Genomic DNA, 25,475 nt, shown 5'->3' on the forward strand with positions numbered 1-25,475 from the left:
TTGTTCCACACATGGCACTGCTTTTTTGCTGTTATATTTTATTTGAAACTCTGTGTTTGATCACCCAGACAATTTTGTTTGTGCATTGCTTTTCCTGCAGGCTGGATGATCGATGCAGACAGCCGTCCCAAGTTCCGTGAGCTGATAGCTGAATTCTCAAAAATGGCCCGTGACCCTCCACGCTATCTTGTTATACAGGTACTAACCACACTGGTGGGAAGAGCTCTGATGGGCATTTCATCTGAGGCCCAAAGTAGTACACATGAGTAGTAATGCACATGAGAACATATGATATGGATAACTGAAGGTCAGATTTATTGTTGCTTTCCAGGTTTTAACTCATTCAACTAGAGCCACAAACAAAATGTCAAGACTGGTCACTATTTTCTTAGTACTGGTCTCAGTCTAGGACCAGAAACAGTCCATGAGAGGAGAACAGAGTTTGATCCTCTTCAAAATGCAGTTATCTTACAGCACATAGACTGAGATTGCAGGTCTAGGTTCCCCTAAACTCTAGGTAAATTTGGTTAAATGCACAGATCGCTGAATGAGCTATTTACTTAAACATTGGACTTGCCCTGTGGGTCCCTTCCAACTCAGAATATCCTGTGAATCAATGAATCAAGATTTTGCATCTTGTGCCCCTTGTTAAATTACTTTGTCTCAGAGAGAAGGGGAGAATGAGGGCTTGAAAGGAGTCTGCAAGTCTCATCTCATGCTGACTTTTTCAACAGGGAGATGATAGGATGCACCTGCCCAGCCCTACGGACTCCAAGTTCTATCGCACCCTGATGGAGGAGGAGGACATGGAGGACATAGTGGATGCAGATGAGTACCTCGTGCCACACCAGGGCTTTTTCAACAGCCCTTCAACGTCTCGCACTCCTCTCTTGAGTTCATTGGTATGAAAATTTTCCACTTTGGAAACATGACATGAAATTTTATGAGTGAACTGCTTCTCATAATGTCTGTATTTTCTTTCTCTGTCTTTTAAGAGTGCTACCAGCAACAACTCTGCTACAACCTGCATTGACAGGAACGGGGTAAGTGGAATGACCTTTAATAATGGAGTAAATCCTCCTATGTGGATCAGCTTCTACAAATCAGTCCCTTTAATATTGTTTTTCTCTACTTTCATCCTAGCAGGGGCACCCTGTGCGGGAAGACAGCTTTGTCCAGAGGTATAGCTCAGACCCAACAGGAGCTTTCTTGGAGGACAGCTTAGATGACAGCTTCCTACCAGCCCCAGGTGAGTACTTTTCCTGTTTTTCCATCCCATGGCCACTCATTCACAAGCCTTTTGCTTGCAAATATAATAATTTTCCTTCCTTTTCTGTAGAAATGAAGCAATTCAAATGCTTTCTATCTTTTTGGCTCAGTAAATGGGAGTTGAAAAGTGTTCACATACCATTTTCCTAGCCTTTATCTGTCTGCTTCTAACCGTTTCTCATTTTAGTTCCCTCATGAGCCAGATTCCTTATGTTAACCACGGGTGCCATCTAGGCAGGGAGTTAGCATGTGTGGTTATAAGTTTAAAGCTTTCTACTTGAGAAAATAGCCTCTAAAAATTTTGGTTTCTTTTTTTTTTTTTTTTTTTGCCATTTCACCAATATAAAGTGCTTTAAGGCTGTTTCATCGCTTTCAGAACTTAATCCACAGAAGGCAGTTCATGGTTTCACGTGGACTTACAGTGTAGGCGGCCAGAGAGAGAGCCAGTGAGCACTGAGGGAGATGGGGCTGGATAATGCAGTGATGATGCTTTGTGTCCTTAAAAAATCCCAACCAAGAATATGACATAGCTAAAAAGGGTGAAAGGCCCTGTGAGGAATAGCACTGACGTGAAACGTGGAGTCACTGTTACTGCCAGTCCTGTATTTTCTAGGCATTTTCCTCATCTCTAAACATTTTTTCCAGGGAAACAGCTTCTGGCAGCTAACCTCCTAAACTGCCATTTCAGAACACTATCTGGGACACAGCCACCCACGCACCACTAAAATCAGCAGTAGCTATCTCACTGTCTCATGGTCCAAGCCATCTTTCTGCTGGTTGGCAAACAAAACTCTTGAAGGTGAACCTCAGGGCAGCATGTTTGGTGCCCCAGAGTGGCAGTCCCTGCCTTTGGCTCTTTTCCACTCTGGGAAATTCAGAGACGTGCAATGTGCAAAGACCAAGTGGCAGCTGGGTTGAAACTAAATGTCAAGTGACACAAATGTCTGCATTAATTTTATATCTTCCTTTTCATTCCTTCTCATTTTAATTTTCTTTTTATTCTAGAGTATGTAAACCAATTGGTGCCCAAGAAAGCATCTGCCTCAGCAGTCCAGAATCCAATCTACAACAACTTCTCTCTCACAGCAAACTCAAAGGTCCCCACAGACTCCAGCTACCAGAATTCACACAGCACAGCTGTGGACAACCCTGAGTATCTCAACACCAACCAGTCTCCCCTGACCAAGACAGTCTTTGAGAGCTCTCCCTACTGGATCCAGGCAGGCAACCACCAAATAAACCTGGACAATCCTGACTACCAGCAGGACTTCTTACCGAAGGAAACCAAATCTAATGGTCTCTTGAAAGTTCCTGCAGCAGAAAACCCAGAGTACTTGAGGGTAGCAGCCCCAAAAAGTGAATACATTGAAGCCTCAGCATGACCATAGAGAATTTCTTCTTGCAGCAAGGCAAGCTGGATAAGTGAACTGTTGACTGCTGCAAGAGTGGACTCTGGCTCAGAGCAAATGGCAACCACAATGCATCAAAAAGCACCTCTGCTTTTCATCATGGGGCTTGGAAACTGCAAAGCCTGTCTGATGGTAGTTTGGGTCTTTCCTTGCCCATTTCCATGTAATAACTGAGGCCCATAGCCTGTGTTCAGATGCATGTTGGGATGGAGCAGGATCTTCCTGGACTGAAGAAATATGGATGCATTCCTTTCATTTTCAAATGGTAGCATGGTAAAAAGCCACTCTGGGATGAACTCGAGAACTGTACACATTGTACAGTCAAATTCCTTTCTACATTCTGTATTTTTATAAATGTTTCTAACAGAAGTTTTGGATCTTTTACAAGATCAGATGCTTGTACTGCTCGTCTGCTAAGTGTTGCTCAGATCACCAGCAGGGAAAAGAATTATGTTCCAAATCTCCTGGAACTGAAACTGTTATTCCAAACCACCAGATTTTTACAAGTTGGCTCCATATACTGCCTTTTGGCCCAAAGGTGAGAAGTGCATCTGAGGGACGTATGGGCGATTGTGCCCAGGGCAGTATGGAGTGGATTGGTCTGGGGAAAACTAGCACAAGGAGCAAAATGGCACAATGCATCACCTGCTGACCACTACTGCCACAAACTGACAAGAGGAACACGCCTCCAAGTCACCTATACATGATTATAAAGTGCTCACTAGTCTGTTTTCTGATGGTCAAACCCAAGACTTTTTTTTGTTCTGATCCCTTATGCAGCTGTCAAGTTGTCAAAATGCCTTTCTTCTTCCACAAAACTGTTAAAGATGTTGCCGTAACTGAAAAATGAAGTGTCAGATAATGTTTAACAGACTTCAATTAAATGTCAAGGAAATGCAAATAGTGGCAAATTGGAGCACTCACAAGACAGACTGGAAGAACTATACTAAATTAAACTTGACTAAGGCAAGAAATACAGGTAGTTCTGGCCAAGCAGCTTTATTTCCCATTTTAAAGGGACTCAAAGCAGAAATAATTTTCCCTTATACATTTGGCAAAGAAAAAGGGTACTATCTAAGTAGTACATTTCACTCACTTCAAGGCAAAATACTACCAATTGTTGGTAGTAGGCTGGGGCTGGTTAAATGTCCCTTTGGAGTTACTATTCTGTCAATGCAGGAGGAACAGTGAGAATGAATTAAGGAAAGAAAGAATAATCTAGAGTGATAGAAAATATTATCTCCCTCTTCTGAAGCACAGGGTTACCTACTTCTTCTCTGAAATATGCAGCAACATCTTCTGGTTATTAGTGTGGTACAGGCAGGCAAGACAAGGCTAAGATCTTGGCTTGACAGTATAAATCAGTCACAGCAGCAAAAGCAGCTACTCTTTCCAGTGATCCATAAAATCATTCCATCACTAACATTTCTTATGAATGTAGGAGGAATAAAGTGCCTAAAGTGTGAATTTAGTCAGTCCTTTAGATGCATCCCACCAGCAGCTTGGCAGTGCTATTTTAATCAAATCACTAGATCTGAAAGTAAATTCTCATTTGGGGACAACGGCTCTTAACTAGTTGAATGTTGGCAACTTGCTTGAGGGTAGCATAAGCAGCTGACTTGGAGAGGATCTGTAGCCTATATTAAGTAGCAAGAAATACCCATATTTATGCTGTTGCTGTGTTTAGAATACATCATAATGTGTTTCAGTTTAGGTATTCCATCTGAAGTCCAGGATCAAGCAGCAAATGCTTAGACCACTGTTTTTACAGAATTACAGAGGAAAGGAGACCTTCAGTCATGTGAAATGAGCCCTTTTTTAAGTGACATGCATTAGCATTTGTATGTGTACAGCTCATGGGTCCCACTACAGTACAGGGTGAAGTGGCATGTTGGGTCAGAATCCAGAGATTGTACCATTTGGTAGATGTGTCTCACCATGACCAAGTCCCAGACACAGCAGTGTGGAAGATGCAATGTTTGACTTGGATTATCAATGGCTTTTATTTAAAACAGTAACCAAAATTCAGTTCCCACGTCCAATTAGCAGCAGATTTCTCCTTGCATTCCTGGGAGCAGATTTGTTGGGCTGCTCTCACAAGTGTGTAACATGTGCACACACAGGCAGTGATGCTTTTCCCCACCCACTGCCCTGGCAGAAATGTACATAAGACTAAAAAAAGTTCTTAACAGAATTCACAGATAATTTTTCAATTTGCTGAAGATGTTATGTCTCCAAGCAGAACACTAGAAAATCACATAGTGCATATTCTCCCACAGAATCTTTCAAACACTACTGCACAAAGGAATTTACTGATTTTAATCTGTTTAATCTGTTAGCTAAAACAAGAAAACCACTGAGAAATGGCATTATGTATCACCAGCATTATGTATCATGAAGAGAGATTAATGCCTACCCTTTTAAAACAATTCAGGAGGGATTCAGTAGCAGTTCATTGCTAGCAACAAGGAGATTAATCTAAAAATTAAGCAATCTAAGTTTGAAAGAATCTCTCTTTGATGTTTTTGATGAAAAAAGTAGGAAAGATGATGTAGGACCACAAACTCTTGATACAAATGTAGATTCCAGACTGGCGGGATCAACTCTATTGTGAAGTATTTCTGGTAAATGGCATCTTGTAAGCCATGATTTGTAAGCTGGCAGCTCAGTAATGATTCAAAAGCCAGCAAAACATAAAAACTAGGTAGTGCCTGCAGGGGCAGATACAGTGGCACTGGGAGCAGATGGGACTGTGCAGCGATGACTGTGGCTGGAAGCACAGGTGCTGTGCAGGCTGATGCTCACAGGTAACAGATAATAGCAATATAACAAATCATTTCCACCAGGATTGGGAAAAAAAAACCAACAACAAAACACAAATAAGCAGCAGAAATGCCCTGGTTTACCCATTGCAGCTCACTGAACATCAAACAGCAAGGAGACCCCAGCAGGTTGTGTGTGCTCATACAGGAGACCATGGTTAAGCAGCATAAATCAACGTCCAGAAATAACTTGAAAGGTCAGCTGAAGGTGTGGGTAGAAAAGGCTGATTTTAAAGACACAGCTAAATAGGGAAATGTAGCATACCAAAGCCTCTTCTGAAAGCTGACAGTCTTACCACTAGAGAAAGATAAAATTTCCCTTTTTACTGCATTTCTCATGGAAGACCAAATAAAACACTCACAAATCATTCCTTAGCATCTCTCATAAAGCTGTAGTTATTACAGAACTCCTTTTGCAATAATAATTTAGGACTTTTAATAACTTCTAAGTGTATGAAAATGTAAGTTAAGAGTCTTCATCTTACTTTGATGTTTTCCAGTGACGGTGTGCAGTGTCAGCACACTTGATTTCATTGTGGGCCTTGGGTTGTTTTCTTCTGCTGCAAAGGGAATTGTTCTGGGAAATTTTCTTCATGTTGCAATATATTTTGTCAAGTAAATTCATCCAGAGGCCAGGGGCTTGCTACTGTTCCCAGCTGACAGTCACCACTGAAGTAAGCTTTTTTAGAGAGAGCAGTTGGAAGATGGTGATTTCTGGAATGCCTCAGGGTGATGCCCCATCACACCAACCTCACCAGGACTTGAAGCCTGCCCTAGCATTAGGAAATGAGGTCCTGTGGTTTGTTTGACAGGAAGGGACTTGTATAGGGAGAGTAATGCCAGGAAAGGGCTGCAGCTGACCAGTCCATACCTGAGAGAGCTGCTGAGTTTGCACAGGGACATCACTGAGCCCACTGGCTGTTCTGCAGGTACAGGTGCTGCTGTCCCTGAACCCAGCGTGATGTGAAGGGGGCTGCAGAGATTGCTTGTGCCAAAACCAATGTACATGGCATTTTTACTACGGGGGGTATCTCTTCTCTTCCCTGGGGGACGTAGTTAGGGTTACAACAATGTCACAGGACCCCAAACAGATAGAAGAAATCCCATCTCAAGGTGCCTGGGGTATTATTGGTCTGTCTGCGTGTGCTCCAGTGTGTCAAGAAGAAACTTTGCATTTCCAGACAAGCGCTCATTTTTCACATTCAGGGTTCCACATTTTCTGTTAGTATGACCACTGCCTGTCAAATAAGCAGCCATTGTTTCCCTCAAAGTTTCTCTATGAGAAAACACTTGAATCAGGACAAAGTATGAAAATGTACCTTTGTCCTCCTTCTTGGTGGAAACCGTATACTCATGAAATGTCAGACTCTGTGTATAACACTTAGCAAGACTGCTTTGTAATGTTTTATCACCACTGATTCAAATTTTTATATTGGGACCCCATTTTCTAGCTCTCTTCTTATAAGTGTCCCCTCTTTGTTCTGACATACAACTTTCAAGAAGCCTTTTTAAATAATTAAAAAAAAAAAGAAAAAAAAAAGTTTATACAAAAGAAAAACTTGACACCTTCAAGTAGCTTATCAAATGGGCTGAATTAGGACCAAAGATGTAATGTCTTGTTTTCTTGCTTTAAAGGAATAAGGTATTGATCACCACTTCCACAGCCTCTTTTTATAGAGAAGAGCTACAGAGCTGCACTCTTCATTGGGGCAGGGTCAGACCTCCACTGAGCAAAGAGAGCTTGGCAGGAGGGTGAGGCCTGTCCCTAGAAAACCAAACTGAATATCAGGACCATGTATCATTTCAGGGCCAAACCTACAACCTCTACTCTGTATTGCACTTAATGCAATATCTAAACAGAGACCAAGAAAAAAGAAGCAAATAAATTATATTTTGGCTCAGTATCAGGAAAAAATTACGATGATGTGAAGATGAGGCATGATAAAATAACTTCTTTGTGTGAGGAAGTGTGTAGGCAGGCAGTGAGACTTTAAAACAGTAACACTTTTGGTTATGTATTACTTCAATTATGCAGGGGAGTTGAAATCACAGAGCTTCCATGATATGCTTTGCTTTCTGCCATGTCTCCTGCCTATGTCTGATGTCTGTTGTAGGCAGATCACCACCTCTATCACCATGGCCGTGTGGATTGAGAATTTTGGGTTGGTGCAAGCCCTTCTTTTTATGTAGGGAGAGAAAAGTGCAGCCCTAGTTGGCTGTCCCACAGTTAGTGGTCAAGCTAAGCCCTCAAAAGCCTCCAAAACTGGGTTTCCCAAGGGAAAAAATTGGCAACTGAAGACCTACCTGGCAAAAGACACAGCACTTGTTGCACTGATGAAGTCAGCATTCACAATGCTGAACCCCTTCAGCCAAGATTTGGGACTGGTGCTTCATCAACTTTGCTGTCATCTTCTAACATGGTGCAGATGGGGCAGCACAGGTCCTATGGTCTCTATCTCTCACTTTGAAGTAATGGATTTTTCTGATTAATAAGGTGAAAACCAGAAATCAAAAATGCCTCTAACAACTGTACTGGTAGAAGGTGTTGTTCCTACACAGCCAACACAGTACATCATTTCCAGTCAGGCTGGAATTTATCCAGACTCTTCTTACCTCCCATAAGCTAGCTGGAGAGCGTGCATTTGCAACCACCATCAATGTTATCTTCATGTTTTATTAAAGGGAATAATCAAAGTAGTTGTCTACAATGGTAGAAGGCTTGGCTCACATACCTACATTCCCTTTTTAATCCTACATTCCTAATAGTATTCTCCTTGAAATAATTGGGATGTTGAAATTGATTACACTGAGAGTATAAAACAAGGCTAATGTTGAGTGATTTTTGAAAATCCCTCACAATAATCAGAGATCCTATGGATCCACTGCCCATTTTAGGCTGCTTTGTACTGATGCAATCAACCGAATATAAGGTATGATGACTTGGTTTTAATAAACTATCAAGCAATATATCCACAGATACAGATGGTACCCTCAGAACATTGTAAAGTTACTCAACTATGAAAGCACTATTTGTAAAATAAGAAACTCTTGACTTTTATATGGTTTAATGGTTTATACTGTTGATCAAAGATTGTTTGTATATGAGCGATGAAAAAATGAGGTGTATATTATTCATTTTAATTGTTTTTAATTTTTGGAGGACTTTTATTGTAATATACTGTTGTATTTGGGGGGAACAAAAAGCAGTGGCTAGCTTGTAGCTTGTAGCCAGAGGAGAACTCACAGTAAGGGTTCTTTATTGATGGACTTAGATATTTTTTTTCTGGTAAAATTTGTCACCTTGAGGATTTATCCAGAGCTTAGTGAAGCTATTTACAGCACTCTTTCCTCTCTTCAAGACTCTTTGGCTCTCTGCATGCACAGTGCTGAAGTTTCATAATATGAGCAATAATACAGGCAGCCCTTGTGACCAGTGGAAGTGCAATATGAAAGCCCAGGTGCTGCTTATCAGGGCCTAAAAAAAGCTGCTCTTTTATGTGTCAGGTTCCCACTTCACTTCCATGACAAGAGCAGAAGCAGAGTGAAAGCAATCTCTCAAAGGCTGATCCATGTGGCATATGAAGCCATAGTGTTGGCCATTTCCAAAGCCAAGGCAAAATAAAGTCTCAACCAGAGTCACACTGATGACTTGAATTGTTGTACTATACAAGGCAGGAAGAGAAATTCTCTTAGCAAAGGCTGAGCCAAATGAAGCCCCAGTGTACCCTGACTATGGTGTGTAATATCCAACTGGTGGAACATGTGGCTGACAAAGATTAAAGGAATTGCAGGGTCTTCAACATAACAGAGCAAAATACATTGCCAGACAGTAAAGAAGAGAGGAGCTGGAACTGTCAGTATGCACTCAGCCTGGATAGGTCCCTGGTATCACAATTTGTAAATGAAATAATTTTTTTCTTTATAGATTAATTTTGTACACAGAAAAAAAAAAGAAAAAGCCACAATAGCACCTTTCTCATTTTCATCTTTTCATCCAGACCCTTCCAGTACATAGGCTGCATGTTTTACCAGCTCAACCTATTTTATGCAGAAATTATGTAGTCTTAATCTTCATATTACTGGTTCTCAAAAATGTCTAATGCGTATTAATGCATGATATTTTTATTTTAATAAAAGTAATTAAATAAATATTTGCTCTCTCTGCACATTATTTCCTTCCCCCCTGCTTTGAAATCAGCTGGCTTGGTAAGATTCTAGTTAAGTTAGTATTGCTCTGAAGAAGAATAATTAGTATCAAGAAGGAAATTGAAATATACATTGTACATCTATGCACCTCCTCTGAAGATCAGAAAGCAACTTGTAGATTTAAAAGTCCTTATCAGACAGGAAACTGCTGTTGTCTGTATCTGACAGAGGCAGAGCAATGCCTCTGCATTTACCCCAGAGGGATTAGGACCCTGACTTGCTAAATCCCACTTTCAAAGCACCAAAAGAGAGGAACTTAAAATGAAGAATGATATAAGTATAAAAAAGTGTGGGTGTTTGGGAAGGATGAGCATTCAGAAATTCCACTGAGTTCAGTGCAGTCAACTTCAAATAAACAGAGAAGTGACAGAGGGTGCAAGAATAGAAGACAGCCAAAGAAACACAGCTGCAGTTTAACCTCCCTATCTGCCTGCACAGGATATGGCAGATTAAGATATAGAAAATTGCTAGTAAAGGATAGGAGAGGAATACAAGTCTGTTCCATAGGCTCCATCATTATTAACAGCAGCCCTAAGCAAGCCTCACCCTCTGGCCCTCCTGACCTCAACCCAGGAAAACAACAAAGCCAGCCTTTGGGGAATGGATGCCCAATCATTACATCAGAACACATCAGAAATGTACAAGGGGGCCAGTAAAAGACAATGTGCCCTGAGGAGGCTCACAGCCACAGCTGGACCACCTACCATGGCACCTGGGACAAACCCACACAGCTCCTACAGCACTGAACATGGAAGGGCTCCACCATCACTGAGACAGTCACATTGCAGCAGTAACTTGTCACAAATGGCCTTGTTCACAACTTCTTGTCCTGAGGCTGCTGACTGGGGTAAGGCTTCTGCAGCAGCATTTGGTAAGGGATGTTTGTACCAGGCATTGGTCTGGCAAGAAAGAGGGGCCTTGCAATTGCCAAAGGTGGGGGTGGGAACAGCAGTGAAGGTGTGTGGTGGTGTTTGCAGGGGTCCCAGGATGAGGGAAGAGACAAGAATCTTGACTCCATGTTTCAGAAGGCTGATTTATTTTTTATTTTATATATATATATATATATATATATATATATAATTAAAACTATCCTAAAAGAACAGAAGAAAGAATTTCATCAGAAGGCTAGCAAGGAATAGAAAAGAAAGGAATGATAATAAAATCTTGTGACTGACCAGAGAGTCCGAGGCAGCTGGGCTGTGATTGGCCATTAAATAAAACCAAGCAACGTGGACCAATCACAGATCCACCTGTTGCATTGCACAGCAGCAGATAACCATTGTTTACAATTTGTCCTGAGGCCTCTCGGCCTCTCAGGAGAAAAGATCCTAACGAAAGGATTTTTCATCAAATATGTCTGTGACAAAGGTGACTCAGCTTCCTTAAAGTGGCAGTATGTTTGCTGTCTGAGATGGGCTCAGCTCTTTTGTCAGCATCACCCAGGAGGGGTGTCACTGGCATGGCAGGCACAAAGGGACCTGTCCTGCTCACAGTGCTCAGTGGGGTGGCTGATCTTGCTCCCCACATGGTCTGCTTGGAGCCCATCTGTAAATAGAAATGAAGTAAGGCCCTAGGCCCACACTGTGAATTATTGCTGTTTATTTGAGAGAGGAGCTGGAATTGCAGATCAGGTGATGCTTTAAATTGTTTGTCGAGAATTGAAGTCTCTCTAATAAGCACCATCTGTGTGAAGTTCAACACCAGAGCTCTTGTTGCAGAAATCCTTTCACTTGAAAACCAGTTTTCTTTCTAAAGAGAGCAGAAGGAATGTTATTTAATGTGTGTGTCTTAACCTCAGAGTCTGCTTTCTCCAGTGAGTTACAGCCCTGAAACTGAAGTAGATCAGAAATAGCACAGTAAGTGTTGTTCATCTTTATCCTGTACTGCATGCATATATTGTGTGTTTGCACCTTTTTTTCTTTTCTTTTTTGAGAGCACACAGACTTATGGATTGCTCAAGACTTCACTGGACACTGTCCCTCTCAGACAGGAGCAGTGATGATACAAGAGATGGATATCCTTGTCTCACAGACAACTTTTATTTAGCAGTGTTTGACCTGGCACCGATTTAGTGAGCCAAAGTACAGCTAGTAAGGGTCACAGATGGTTGTACAGATTCCCATCTAGCTCTTGGAGCCTGTTAAGTCATCAAAAGCTGAGGATTTCTGTGTGAATTTGCTGGCTGTGGGTAAGAAATAGAGCAATGTGTAACCTCTACTGCTGCCCATGGAGGCTAGGCTAGGTCAAACCAAGCCTGGCTGGGCATAATTGTCACGGGAATGCAGCTCTGGCACAGCACAGTGGTGGGATCCCTCAGGCACAGCCCTTGCCCCTGTGGCCAGACATCCTATAGGGCACTCATAGAGAACATCTGCAGCTATTTGAGATTTCCAAAAGGACCCCAAGCTTGCAAAGCCTCTCTGGGACTATTCCTATTACTCCTGCTTCAAAGAGCAGCAGAAGGAAAGCTGATGGTGCCCTCTCTCGGAAGGAAGAAACTCTGGCCAGAGCACACATAGCTTTAAAATAGGTCTCCCAGCAAACCAAGCTGAAAAAATGAGCTTGCGTGGGCAATTTATTTTCCAGTCCATTTGGAGTACAGGTTCATGGTACATTTAATCCAACCTACGTAAGGGATGCTGCTGGAAAGGGCTGCTGCACTGATCCGATGGAAAATTAATCCTTCTCTTTGGCAGCTGAGTTTTAGCAGCCTTGCAAGGCAACTGCATGCACCACAGAGCTGACTTCTAGCATGGCAATGTACATGCAAAGGACACGACCATACCCCTTGGTGGCAAGTGTTCAAGTGACAGCATCATAACTAGTGTGACATCCTCCTGCCCTCAAAAGGTCTTGTGCATATTACTATAAATAATTCTATTTCCCCAATTCTCAGTTTCTGGCTTTCTCCATGTCTTGCAAGAAAAGCAATATTGTGCAGATGAAGCTGTGAAGAATCTTAAAGTAATGCAAATAGGCTGCGTCAGATCAAAGAGATCTTGGTTCAGGTTTGGTTTGTGATCATTATATTGCTGGTAGGGTGAATTCTTCATCCAGCCTTTTTGTATCTTATGGGAATGCTCCAGCATGAGTCTAACACAATGCAGAATGGCATTTTGAGAAAAGCCATGGTTTTGCCTAATGCAAACACTGCTTCCATATACTTTTAAAAATTAGTGTATTGGCCCCTGGGGCTTGCTAAAGCAAGATTATTTCTAGTTCTTGTTTTGTTGGTTTAGTATCCAGTTGGGATCTGCCTAAAAAATCTGGCCACTTTATGTTTTGCTGCCGTGAATAACGATGCTGAACAGAATTGTAAACAAGTGAGACTTTCAGTTATTCTTGGGGTTTCAGTGCTAAGCTAACAAACCTAGCTTCCATCAGACATGAGTTGTACCAATGGTAGAAAGTAGCAAAATGTCTGTGTGCCAAAACCTGGGAACATTAGGAGCAGAGAGCAATGGGCATGCCCCTGAGGCTTGTGTCTATAAGCAATGTGTAACAATTCAAGAGCACACACACAGCTGCCCTCCTCCCAAAAGTCAGGCTGCTTTCTCCTCTGTCTCACATCAATGCCTGATGAGGAAGACTTTGTATACCTACAGGGCCTTCTCCCACCACAGGGGAGGCAGCAGCAAGGGACACCTTTATGGTTACTTGATGGTCAGGCTGCCTCCAATGGGCACTTGAAACCAACACAAAAAGGCAGGCAGGCACCAGGCAATTCCTGGGAGAATCAGTGATCTATATGTAATTAAACCAAATGTGATTAAGCAATAGTTATTAGAGGTAACACTGAAAGCAGCCTTGTCAGCATGCTAATTGCATTGGCTTTCTAATGCTTCCCTTCAATAGAAACTGGTGCAGATCAATAGGTCACCTCTCCCAGAGGGACAATGCTCACTGGAAAGCTTAAAATAATTATTTAGCCAGAGATGAGCCCATTGAAATACTGGTGGTTGAGCCAGCTCCCTCAGAGGATTTTCACCAGGCTGGTTTACAAGGGGGAAGCCAGAGGAAGGAGACAAGAGGGTGTAGGTGGGACATTCAGACTCTCTAAAGAAATCCTGGAGAGACCTTGGAGAGAGGTGACCCTGTCTGCTTCACAGTATGTGACTCACATTTAGTCTTGCAAGGACCCTGGGAGGTAGGAAAGCTTGTTACATGCAGGCAATAAAAATAACTTGTTTTTTTTTTAACTTTAAAAGGGATGAGAGAAAGAAACACAACCTGGCCTAGTGTGGGATGGCCTGAGAGGAGGGAGCAAATAGGTAGGAGCAAATTGCAGGATAGAAGAAGTGCATATTTTTTAAGGACAGGAAGAAAATGTGGTGGGGGGTAGAGCTAAGAAGAGGTGTGTCAGAGACTGGTTGACTGATTTGGGAAAACAGGTATTTTCTTTAAAATAAATTTGCACCAGAATTTGGTTGTGGTTGAGTGACCAAAGGCAGGTACACACAAAGAGCATTTTATTTCCTAAATCATTAACTAGATCCTTTTACACACGTGGGTTTTTTTTTATTTTGCAACAAAGGTTTGAGCCCTCTGGAGATGTTTTGTACAGGATTGGATAATTTGCTTTTGGATGGTCTTTTGGACTTAGTGGAGGACGATGTAGCAAGGGGCATATGGGGCAGTGCTGCAGAAAAAAAGCTGACTGTAGGTCCTGTCTGGAAGAAGAAGAAGTGTGGGCTGTAGCAGGAGACAGTTTGGAGGAAGTACCTACAGGAGTCAGTTTTTGAGCCCATACTTATTACTTTAGCTGAAGTGATGGCAGCCTTTTATACAGTTTCTTTAATAAAGGGTCAGTGCAATTCCACAAGTACTAGCTCTGTAGCTGAACCACATACAGGCTGCAGGCTGTTCTGTGCACTGCATGTTTCTCAGCAAGGCTTTGTAGGTGCTTAGTACAGTGAGGTCCCTTTGAAATCAGCCCCCTGGATTTTGTGTGGGGAAAAAAGATCCCAAGTGTGCCTTCTGTAAAGAGATGCTGGGTGTGTAGTCTTCTGGTCTCACCTTTCCATGCAAAAAGGTTTGCACAGCAGGTAGAACAAGCCACAGGCATGTATATATCCTCTTGCAGGGTGCAATTTCCTATTTTGCAAGCCTATCACCTGCTTGCATAGAGAAGGTATTACCTCAAGGAATCTTTAATGGGCTCAGAGTTTATATTTTGTCCTCAGCACTTGGTTACTGTGTATTGAAGTTATCATTCAAAATGTTTGCTCAAAATGTTTTCTTGGATGAAAGACTGCTATTCTATTAAACTCTATTTCAAACTCAGCTAATGATCATGACTCAAGCTTATGCTTTCTCACACCAAAAATTTTAAAAAATTACCCAGAAGCTATCAGGATATTAATAAATAGGTTCATCATAAACTGAATTATCCCAAGATCATGGATGCCTTCTCTTCTATGTGCTTTCATTGAACACCTACATTTAGCCACTGGGAAAGATATTTTGCTCTATGGACCTTTGGTCTGATGAATTTTAATAATACTGATGGAAATTTGAGGGAAACCCTGGCTGCAACTCCTCTTGAAACATTTTTGGTAGGCCACTCCTGTTCACCAAGCAGAAGAGCTAGTTCCTGGTGCTGGGGGTGCTTCAGCTCTGCAGTGAGTATAACACAAAAGGGTCTCATTGGATCCCTGCTCGTTTACAGCCACTGAGCCAGCTGGGCTTTATATCAGTTTACAAATTTATGGCTTGTCTTCTATTATATTGACCATGATTTTTGCCTTGAAATATCTAATGGGTTCACTCTTTATATTGAAAACATAAATATAGAGAGACTGCTTACCCATATGTGCTGGGAAATTAGTGCTCAATAAACTAATAGTGATAATTTATAATATAATTTCAAGAAAAAGAGGGAGAACTATTTATGTAGTATAGATGCCTTCCCTCCAACATCATATTGCTCTAAAATAAATATTTTAATACACATTGGGCTAAAGAGGATTCTTAGCTCTTTGCTGAGGAAATGCCTTGTTGTTTCATTTTGTAAAATTAAATTTTACATTTCCTTTTTTTTCATTTTATAAAATTCTCAGTCTGCACATTGCAAACAAACTGGTTTGCCCTGGCAGTGGGTTTTTGTCATAGTTCTCTGGATGATTTTTCTTATAGAGAAGGTGCATTTCACCCTATGCAGAAGCAATGCAGGCAAACAAAGCAACATGCAGTCAAGTAACCAGCAGTGGCTAAGATGCAGTCCAATGCATGGTCTCAAGGTACCCTCATGTCTGAGCTATAAAAACTTTCAAATATGTAAATATCCCAAAACATATTTTCAGCACTATAAGCTGTTTCATAAACCCACTTGTACAGGTACAAAAATTTTCCAATACTGCAGTTGTCTGATTAAGGAAAACTTAATAAATTTGACCCATCAAGATTGCTGGTAGAATAACATTAATTTTACTGAATATGAAAGTATACTAAGTTGTGTGATGAAGGAGACTGCTGTTTGCCTTGCTCCAGTTCCTGAGGAAGTGTAGGTAGTTCATTAGGACCAACCTAATGAATTCCATGAAGTTTTTTTATTGAAAGAGCAGGAAGATCAGAGAATTAGACTCAAAGGCAGTTGTTGCTGTTAAGCTCTTGTGTTTAAATGAAGAAGATGCACTAGTGCAGACTGTTTAGTACTTGACTCCTTAAATATTGGTGTTTTGTACAGGATTTTGTGCAAAGAAGGTTTTGTCAAATTTGCCAGAGACAGAGCTGCTGTCATTTTTTTCAATCTTGCATGGTTAAGATGTATTCTACTAAGCAGAATGGCAATGTGGGTTGCCTTTGTAGATGAGAAGAGCTGGCCCAACAGATCCTGTTCAATATGCACTGTTCATTTCCTGGGTTGCAAGGTTATGTTTCTGCTGCTTGTTGAAGTCAAGGAGTAACTCTGATGGAGTTAGAGAGAATGAGTTTCTTTCACTTGGCCCACTGTGGGGCTCCTGGTGGTGTGCAGGTGCATCCTCAGCAGAGCTGGTCCAGGGAAAAGAGGGCAGCATGGCAAAAGGCAGCAGCAGGTAAAACTGATAAACTAATTACTGAAAATCTGGCAGCAAAATGAATTCATGGCAAACCACTTCAGTGCAGCATGCAAAACAAAGAGGCTGACAAAAATCCCACCTTTATAATCATCAGCATGTTTAGCCCCCCCAAAAAAAAAAGAGAAAAAAAGAAAGAAAACAAGCTTTTCATCTTCAAAGTCCTTTAAAAACTTTCACTAATTAACCTTCTATGTCTCAGTATTGCAGCTATCATGGGAAGGGCCTTAGGGGAAATGGTAGTAAAGCTTCTAAATATCCCTTTGAGATATCAGCTGAGACACAGATTTTTTTTTTTTTTTTTTTGGCTCACTACTGAATGCAAAGCACTTCTATAAATACTTCAAATAGAACTAAGCATGCTATTGAAATGCATATGTGTGTGTACAACCTGTGTAAAAAGTAATGCATCATCTATGTCCCTGTTAAGTCTTTAAGCATGACTAATGGCACATCACCCTTTCTGCTGGAGTGAACTTCTCTGGGCTGATCTTGGAAGGCTTGCATACAAGATTAGCTCTGTAAAATAGTCCCCCAGAAGCTCAGTGAAGTTGTTCCTGGGGTAATACAGGAATGTAACCTTAGCATGAGCAAAGCCATGATGAGTGTAAACTGGCTTTTGGGACCATTTCTCCTGTTGGCACACACTGGTAGGTCCTTCAGCCCTGCTGAGGTTGCTACTCTGACTGTTTTTTTCTGGTCATCCTCACATCTGGGGAGGCACCTTGGGGGCTCCCTTGAAGGCCCAAGCCAGAGTGCCCCAAGAAGTCTCAACACAGCAGGGTTTGCTGCCATGCCACCAATAAAAGCTGAGTTCAACTCACTAGCTTATGATTTTCATTCAAAAGGTAAAACTGTGTCTTAAACTGTATTTTTAATCTGTATTTTAACCTACACAGTTCTGTATATACTTCCTCTTAGATGACTTCAAAAATACTGTATGGCATATTGTTTATCCCTCAATGAAGGCTCAGAGAAATAGACTTCTAAGTAGCTGTCTCTCTTTTACAATGAGATTTTGAATAAGCAGATCACTTTTGACCCAATTCTTCAATGCACACATACACTTAGACATTTAGACAGTCTCCTAGCACTTGGATTACCATCTGACTCCCACTGTTTTCAAAACGTAGTTCATTATGGAAACTTTGCTTTACTCTTTTCTCACAAACCTTCTTAGCTGTTTTAAAAAAGTGGTCATAAAGTTTAGTTTCCCATTCAATACTGAGTAATGTCTTCATAGAAGGGGTTTCTTCCTGCACTGAGTTAATATCTGGAAATCTATGGCTTTCTCATATACTTTGTTGGCTGATACTGTTGGGACTGCTTTAGAATCAACTTTGCTGAAGACCATATTGCACAGTTAATTTCAAATGCAAGTTTTTAAAGGCTTTGCCACAATAGAGTTCATGCCATTCTTATATTCTATGAATATTCCAGTTCTTCAGGTTTTGGGTTTCTGCAGTAACCACCATGACAGAGTGACAAAAGACTGAAAAGCTGGCTTCACTGAAATTTAAACAAGACCAGCAAGATTTGCTGTTTACTGGTCCAGCTGCAACTTCCACCAGTTTCAGCAGCTTGTCAGTTAAGGGAAATTATGCAAGTGAAAAACTAGATCTGTAAAGTTGCTAATGAGAAACTGGATATATCAGAAACTTTTCCTCAAGTATGATTTGCTGACAGGATTAGAAGCAAAGCAGAGTTGTCCAAATGGGGTAAGACATTCTCGGTTTTATGGTGCACAAATGGTTGCAAACACTTACACTAAAACACCAAATGGGCTACTACTAATGGGAATTTTCTCTTAAACTTTCCTGAGGGAAGAAGAGTACATATGTTGATACAGATGAAAGCTTTTAAGCAGGCTTCCATACAGGGATGTCAGTGTTTGTTATATTGACTTTCTGAAATGTTTTCATTGAAGCTTTTATCTCAGCTCCACACAAGGCAACCCTCACATCTTTTACTTCTTTGAAGCATATAGCTAACATTTGTTTCCACATACAAAGGGTTTTCTCATCTTTCAGGGAAACTTCCAGCACCAGCAAGTTCAAAGAGGACTTGAGTTCACACTGCACGGTGGAAGGGCATCTCCTTGCCTTTTATAATCCCACTCCATTTCTTCCTTATGCCAAGCTCTGTGGGACTATAGAGGCTTTTGGACTACCAGGACAGTTGTTTTCTACAGTGGATCTGTCTTGCCCAGCTTAGAGGTTTAGTTTGGAAGTTAGCAGTGCTGATATATGCTGGTTGGGTGTCTTGGGATATTTGAGTTCCTGCTCCAAATGAACTCTTTTTAAAACTTTCAGGCCTTGAATGAGGTCATGCAAGTTTTGACCCACTGTTTCAACCTTGCAGTTACCTTTTCAAACAGTCTGGTAGTATAAAAAATTTATGTATTTTTCCCTGTGCAACAAGGACCAAAGCACAGTAAAGTTCAGAGCCTTGCGTTCACTCCTACCTTTAAGTGATGAAGCATTTTGCTATCAGACATATGCTAGCACAAGATCTGTGTGTTTCCTATTGCCTCATCAGCTTTCAGCATCTCACATTAGGTACATTATGATTTGTTCTCTGTTTCGCCCCTTCTTCCAGTATCTGGAGTGGTGGTTGAACACTTGCTGTCCTCTGAGCTGCCACCTATTTATCCATCAGCAGCCCACACCATGGGTAAAGCCACACATTTTAAAGACAGACCACTCTGGAAGCAAATTATTTCAGGAAAAAGTCAAATCAGTGCTAATTCTGAAAAAAAATAAAGGTCAAATAGTAGGAGATGAGGCAAGATAAGCTTCTTAAGAGCTTACTTCTTTAATCTATGGAGGACATTTTATCTGGGTATTTACCAATAGCTAGAAACCGTACAGCATTTCCTTTTTGTTTTTTCTAAACTCTCCATCTGTTTATATTTAAAACCAGAGATGGAAGGAAAGAGAAATATTCATAGATCTGAAACACCAATGGAATTGGCAAGGGACTGGAATGAATTTCAAAAGTGGTGGTACAGTGCTACTTAGAACTTGTGTTTGATGAAAGTTGTCATCTTCTGATGGCTGTTTCAAGTATGTGGTGTAGATAGATGGACTCAGTTTAGTGATTGAAATAAAATTGTGACATCACCAACATGTTGAGTCTAATCATCATAAGAGAGCCTGCTTGTTTATCCTCAGAACTAGTCCTAGGAGACCTCAGTAGCACAAAAGCTTAAAATGTCTGATCGCACTTCATATGAAAGATTTCAGCCTCTTCAGCTACCAGAATATAACTTTCCTTGAGCATAAAGACCAATAAATAATCAAGAAAACATACCCATTTTGCCCACATCTAGAGTGGGAATGGAAGCACTGATCCATTGACTCCTTTTTCCCATCCTGCAGCATTGTTTGGCTCAGCAGTAACTGAAGTGGTGCAAGGAAACACTCCTGGTGAGAAGAGCACATCCCTCCTCTCCATCCCACCTCACTAGGATTGGCATGCTCAATCTGTACCACTCATACCAGCAACATGTCTGATCCTCTTGTTCCACTTGACACCTCCCCTGCCCCATCACATCTCACACACCTTAATATAACGCTAAAGACCACCTTCTGCCTCCACTTTCATAGTTCTTAAGCAAAATGTGCCTCTCTGAGAACATCACCCAGGCTTTTCATCTTCTCTCACTCCGCTCTCACCACCTACTTGTGTTAAAAGACTAAAGAACTCTTGGCCAAGGTCAAGGAGCTTTTCCTGATCAAAGCAGTAGTAGAAGTTGCCCTGTTGGTTTGCTTCTTCTTTTTCTCTTTTTAATCTTTCACATCTTCATTCTATGTTGTTTAGAACATAATATTTTTCACCTTAAGGGATCCTTTACCCACTTCCCACCTTTCTTTCACATCCTTGGACCACCTGCTCAACTCTTCAGTTTCTCATCCCTTCTCAGTCTCAGACCTCAGTCTTGTGCTCTTTTGCACTATGATGAAGCCCTGACTAGAGCCATATGTACTCTGGGAGGCCAGATCTGACAGAGCCACAAGAATCAGGCACCCTGCTGAGGAGGAAGATCTCATAACCAAAGTCTGTAGCTCCATCCTGTCAGTCACTGAATACTATACACTGACGTTGCCTTCTCCCCTCAGAACTGCTTTGGTTGAAAAGCAATTTTTTTCTATGGTTTTTTTTTCCATGTAAAGCTGATAGATTATCTTACTTAATGAAGCACTCTGCAGCCTGATGACTCTGATTTATTCTTCTTCCCAAGTGGTTTAATTCTACATCAGTTATCCCTGTCAAAAAGGAACAATAATTGGAATGGAAGTCACAGAGGCTGCTTTAGATCAAATGAAGCAAGAATTCCCCATGGTCTTCAGTCCACTACAGGTTTTCTCTTTTCTTGCTGTATTCTTTCCCTCAGTGCTTGACAAAATTGCTTCTTTTTGTTGAAATTCTCAGCAAAAATAACTCAGTGGTTTGGAACAGGAATGTTGTTGTCAGAGGTAAAAACAAGGATGGAAGGCATGTTGTGAGTAAAATAATCTCATGCTTTTAACAGTGCTGGCAAAAAAAAAGCAGTTAGCCACTGAATGTTTCAGTTAGCCACATTGCTTTCAATGGCAACTGGGCAAAATTTTAGGTATCCCAGGAGAAACTGATTCTGAGTGAGCAGATCCTTCTGCTGTGCTAGCAGGCTGTGCACGTCAGATACCGCTCACTGCACCAGACTGGATGCAACACTCACTGGGCTGTGAAGTCTGCCCAGACACTGTCAGAATATGAAGGGCTGTTGGGAAATCTCCATCCTTTGCAAGGCAAAGAGATCCTCACAGCATTTCCTCAAGGTGGGTGCTGATTTGGAGATAACCCCTATGAACATCACTGTGTAAAATCTAAAATAGGTTTTCCATCACACATTGCAGCTGAGAGGTCTCTGAGCACAAGCTTCTCCCTCAAACCAAGGCAAGTGAGGTATCACTGCCCATTACAGCATCTCAGGGTGCTTTCTGATGGGCTGAATCCAGGGTAAGTGAGATGAACTGGACTATCAGAAAACTGGTTTTGTTCAGGTTTTGCTGTTTCACAAAAGTAAAGCCATAATAATGTTCATGCTCATACTTGAAAATTGAGATGATACAAGTGCTGTGTTTCATAGATGTCTAATGTAGGAAGTACCAGTGTGGGTCAACATGCAGCATCTGACAATCACTGAATGTTTTCAATTTGGATAATGCTGCGAGGAATTCAAGGTGCTTAATATACTTTTTTACTATATTGCCAGATTTCACTTGGTCTTCAAATAAATACTTCAGAGGAGGAGAGAAGGATAAAAAGGAAATTTCCTCAGCTTTTCAAACTGTGCCTTGAAGAATCATAGAATGGTTTGAGTTGGAGGGCATCTTAAAGATCAACTAGTTTCAAAACTCCTGCCATGGGCAGAGACAATTTTCACAAGACCAGGTTGCTCACAGCCCCATCCAGCCTGAGCTTGAACACTGCCAGGGATGGGACATCCATCCTTGAAGAAGCAACTACACTGTAGGAGCCTCACTGCTTTGTGATCTAGTAAGTACATCAGTGCTGGCATGAACTGATTTGTTGCAAAGCCCTATTTCATATATTTGTAAGCCTCCAAAAAACATTTTCAAATCCTCTCCTAACCTGCTCCCCTCAACCTTGGCTCTTGTATGTGGGAGACTTAGCATCCCAGAATCTCACATCTTCCATTCTGCCAAGCACCAAAGAAAATACTAATAGCCCCTACTTGTCCTTGGCTCCAGATACTCCAACAACTCTGTTTGTGTTCTAATTCAAACACACTTTTTTAAAGCAAGGACTTGGTAGTATTCATTATAAGAGAGAAAGTATGGCCTAAAATTTCAAATACTGCAGCAAACAGCAGTGCCGGGATATGAACACATGAAATTTAAGAAAAATTAGAATTACTACATGGGTGTATTGGCACCTTGCAAAATCCATGATGCTGGCTTATGTTGTCTGTCCAGCACACGTTGTCTTCATAGTAATGTCACCAAAAAGGGCATTTTCCTTCCATGTGACAAAGGATGCCTGTGAAATATCATGGGGTTTGACCCAACACTATTATTGAGAATGTAGAAGTGATACACTTGCAATTTTACAATATGTGGATCCAAACTCAGACAATCTTCAGGTTAGAAAGATTAGCTTTAGCATCTTTAACCTCATCTTGAAGTTAGAAAATAGTCAGAACTAAAGAAGACTGAATTACAAATTGTGCTGTGATCAGACAAATTTTATTATGTTTTATTAGTTTGAATGTGGCACTGCCATTCAATTTGTTAGATAACATTAGGCATCAGAAAACATCAAAATATCCACTTAAATACTGAGCATATGAAAAAGAAATAAAAATCTTTTCCCAGATGATACGTCTGTGATTCTTTTGCATCCTGAGGCACTTGGCAAGAATCTTGACAAACAATGTTAAACTCAAAAGAGACTGAAAACACCCGAGGCAGTGAGTTTCTAAGCCTTGATCAACTGAAAGAGAGGGAAGTATTTATTTTTTAAGGGAGAGAGAAAAGAACAAAGAGAGGTCATTTAAGCTATGCAAACTCAACTCACATACTAAGAATAAAAAACCCACAACAGTGACAAACCAGGAGGCAGCAGGCAGAAAATATCACAGCACTAATGTTGTTAAGAGAGCCAAAATAGCACAGGAACGAATTTTCACTGAACACAAAGTAAAATCTAGAGATGGTCTAGACTGTAACCAGCTTTAGCAATTAGTGAGTTCTTCACAGTCACTATCACTATCTCTTGATATTCTTAATAATGGTTCCTTCAAAAGCAATGTGATGTCTTTGATGGGGGAGGAAACACAACTAAGGTCAATTTCTTCCACTAGAAGGCAGATGTATTGAGGAATAAACTTTCCAAATAAATGTGCCATATTTTATCTAATACTGCAAATTCTGAAGTTGTCACAAGCATACACCCTTCTTTTCTTTTTTTTTTAATCAATTTGTCTAATGAGAGGCCAGACCAGAGCTAAACAAGTCACTTTTCTTGCTACATCAACACCCTTCAGTTTCACCCTGGATAAGATGGAAGCATCACAAGGATCTCTGTGTGCCCATTTAACTCTTTCTTGATGTTGCTACCAGGTGTGGAGTTAATTGATATTGTCGCTATACTGTGTGTAAATTAACATCTTAACTATCATAAAGTTAGTGCATCTTTTATTTAGAAGAGGAGTCACATACGTGCTTTTCAATTAAAGATACTTTGTTGGAATGCTGAAGCACTAATAAAATTCAAAATGCCTACTGATATTTATGGAGGCAATTGAATAGAATTTGTAACAGAGAAAAGCCAAGGTGTCTTTTTGAAACATGCTACAATTCAAAGTTAAAGTCTTTGCTAGCTGCAGAAATTGCTGTGTGATGCTCTTTGGTTTGGATTGCTTACAAAGACAGATACTCAGCAGTCTATTTTAAACATTGAAATCTGAATGCTAGGTATGAATTGGTAAACTTAGAGGCAAAGAAAGAAGCAGTGAAAGAAATTCTTACTACATCAAAATACATTAAAACTGAGTATTCCCAATTATTTTTCACAATACTTTTACTGTCGGTAAAATCAGGAAAGTAGCCATTTTTAAGGTGTTTCTTTATTTTTCAGCTGATCTTATACATTTATTAAGAATTTACATTTATTAAGAATTACATTACATTTATTAGGAATCTTTTGAGCTGATTTGAAGATAAAGGTACTGTTTTTTGAATCTTAGTCATTTGAGCTACAAAAATGCTGTACATTTAGGAAAGCTCAAATTTTAACCTGCTTTGCCTTTCATTGAGAGAATTGCTTAATTAAATCCCAGACGAAAGATTCTACATGTTATAAGCAAGTTTTAATCACTGATGATGACTAAGCTGGGGTGGGGGGGAAATCATGTTCCCATACCCTGCTGAGTTTTTCAGTATTTGCAAATTATCAGTGTTGTCTTGTAAGAAGTCTTTCCTCCCTTCTCTGTAGCAGTCCTGTTACAAAACATGCTCAATTTACTGTAAGACAAATAGAAATGCTTGCACTGTTTCAGCACATTTTTAGAGTAGATGCTTCCTCAGTAACTCCTGATATAAGGAAGATAAGCAGATCATGTTGTACAGACAATGCGCTACTTGGTGTTAGCCAAATCTCCACATATCTTCAAGAAAACGTGAGTTTACCTGGCTGCAGCACAGGCAATTTCATTGTCCAGAGGTGTAATAATGGGCATCACAGATATAGAAAACAAAAATCACATCATTACATTTTAAATTTTCTCTGTTGAGGTGCTTGAAATTACAGACTAAAAGGCTTTATCTTAAATTTTAGTCTTACTCATTAATGGGGGAGGATTTGTTTGCAATACAGTAAGAAGAATATCCAAAGTTTAAAGTAAGCACTGTGCATAAATCCTCCCCTTTGTAGAGAAATAATATGTCCTATATATATGTTAAGCCTTTGTCTATTTTATTTTTGAAAGTCAGGGCAATCATGTGAGGCATCATTAGCAGAAGAGCTAACTAACTCTGTTCTTTAGCTAATTAGGATAGCATGTCTTCTTTCTTGACAGAAGCAAAGTTTTGCTGTTATTTCCTCTAAGCAAAAAACCCTTCTGTTTAATTTCTCATAGGTACAAGATAAATTATTGCCTTGAATAACTCTTCAAAGCCTCAGGCTTCATCAGGCAAAGATGCTGACCT

General features: G+C 40.6%; 1 protein-coding gene across 1 annotated transcript in view; it reads left to right on the top strand.

The window, feature by feature from the left end:
• The window catches only part of EGFR (epidermal growth factor receptor), a 158,111-nt gene extending 148,503 nt beyond the window's left edge, over positions 1-9,608 (top strand). The window contains exons 24-28 of the mRNA XM_058811897.1: positions 101-198; positions 735-902; positions 996-1,043; positions 1,144-1,249; positions 2,275-9,608. Of these exons, the coding sequence (XP_058667880.1) occupies positions 101-198; positions 735-902; positions 996-1,043; positions 1,144-1,249; positions 2,275-2,651 (797 nt within the window). The 3' untranslated portion in view covers positions 2,652-9,608. The remainder of the gene's footprint in view (positions 1-100; positions 199-734; positions 903-995; positions 1,044-1,143; positions 1,250-2,274) is intronic.
• Positions 9,609-25,475: the final 15,867 nt, after the last annotated feature.

The sequence above is a fragment of the Ammospiza caudacuta genome, chromosome 1, assembly GCF_027887145.1.
Source record: "Ammospiza caudacuta isolate bAmmCau1 chromosome 1, bAmmCau1.pri, whole genome shotgun sequence".
NCBI lineage: Eukaryota > Metazoa > Chordata > Aves > Passeriformes > Passerellidae > Ammospiza > Ammospiza caudacuta.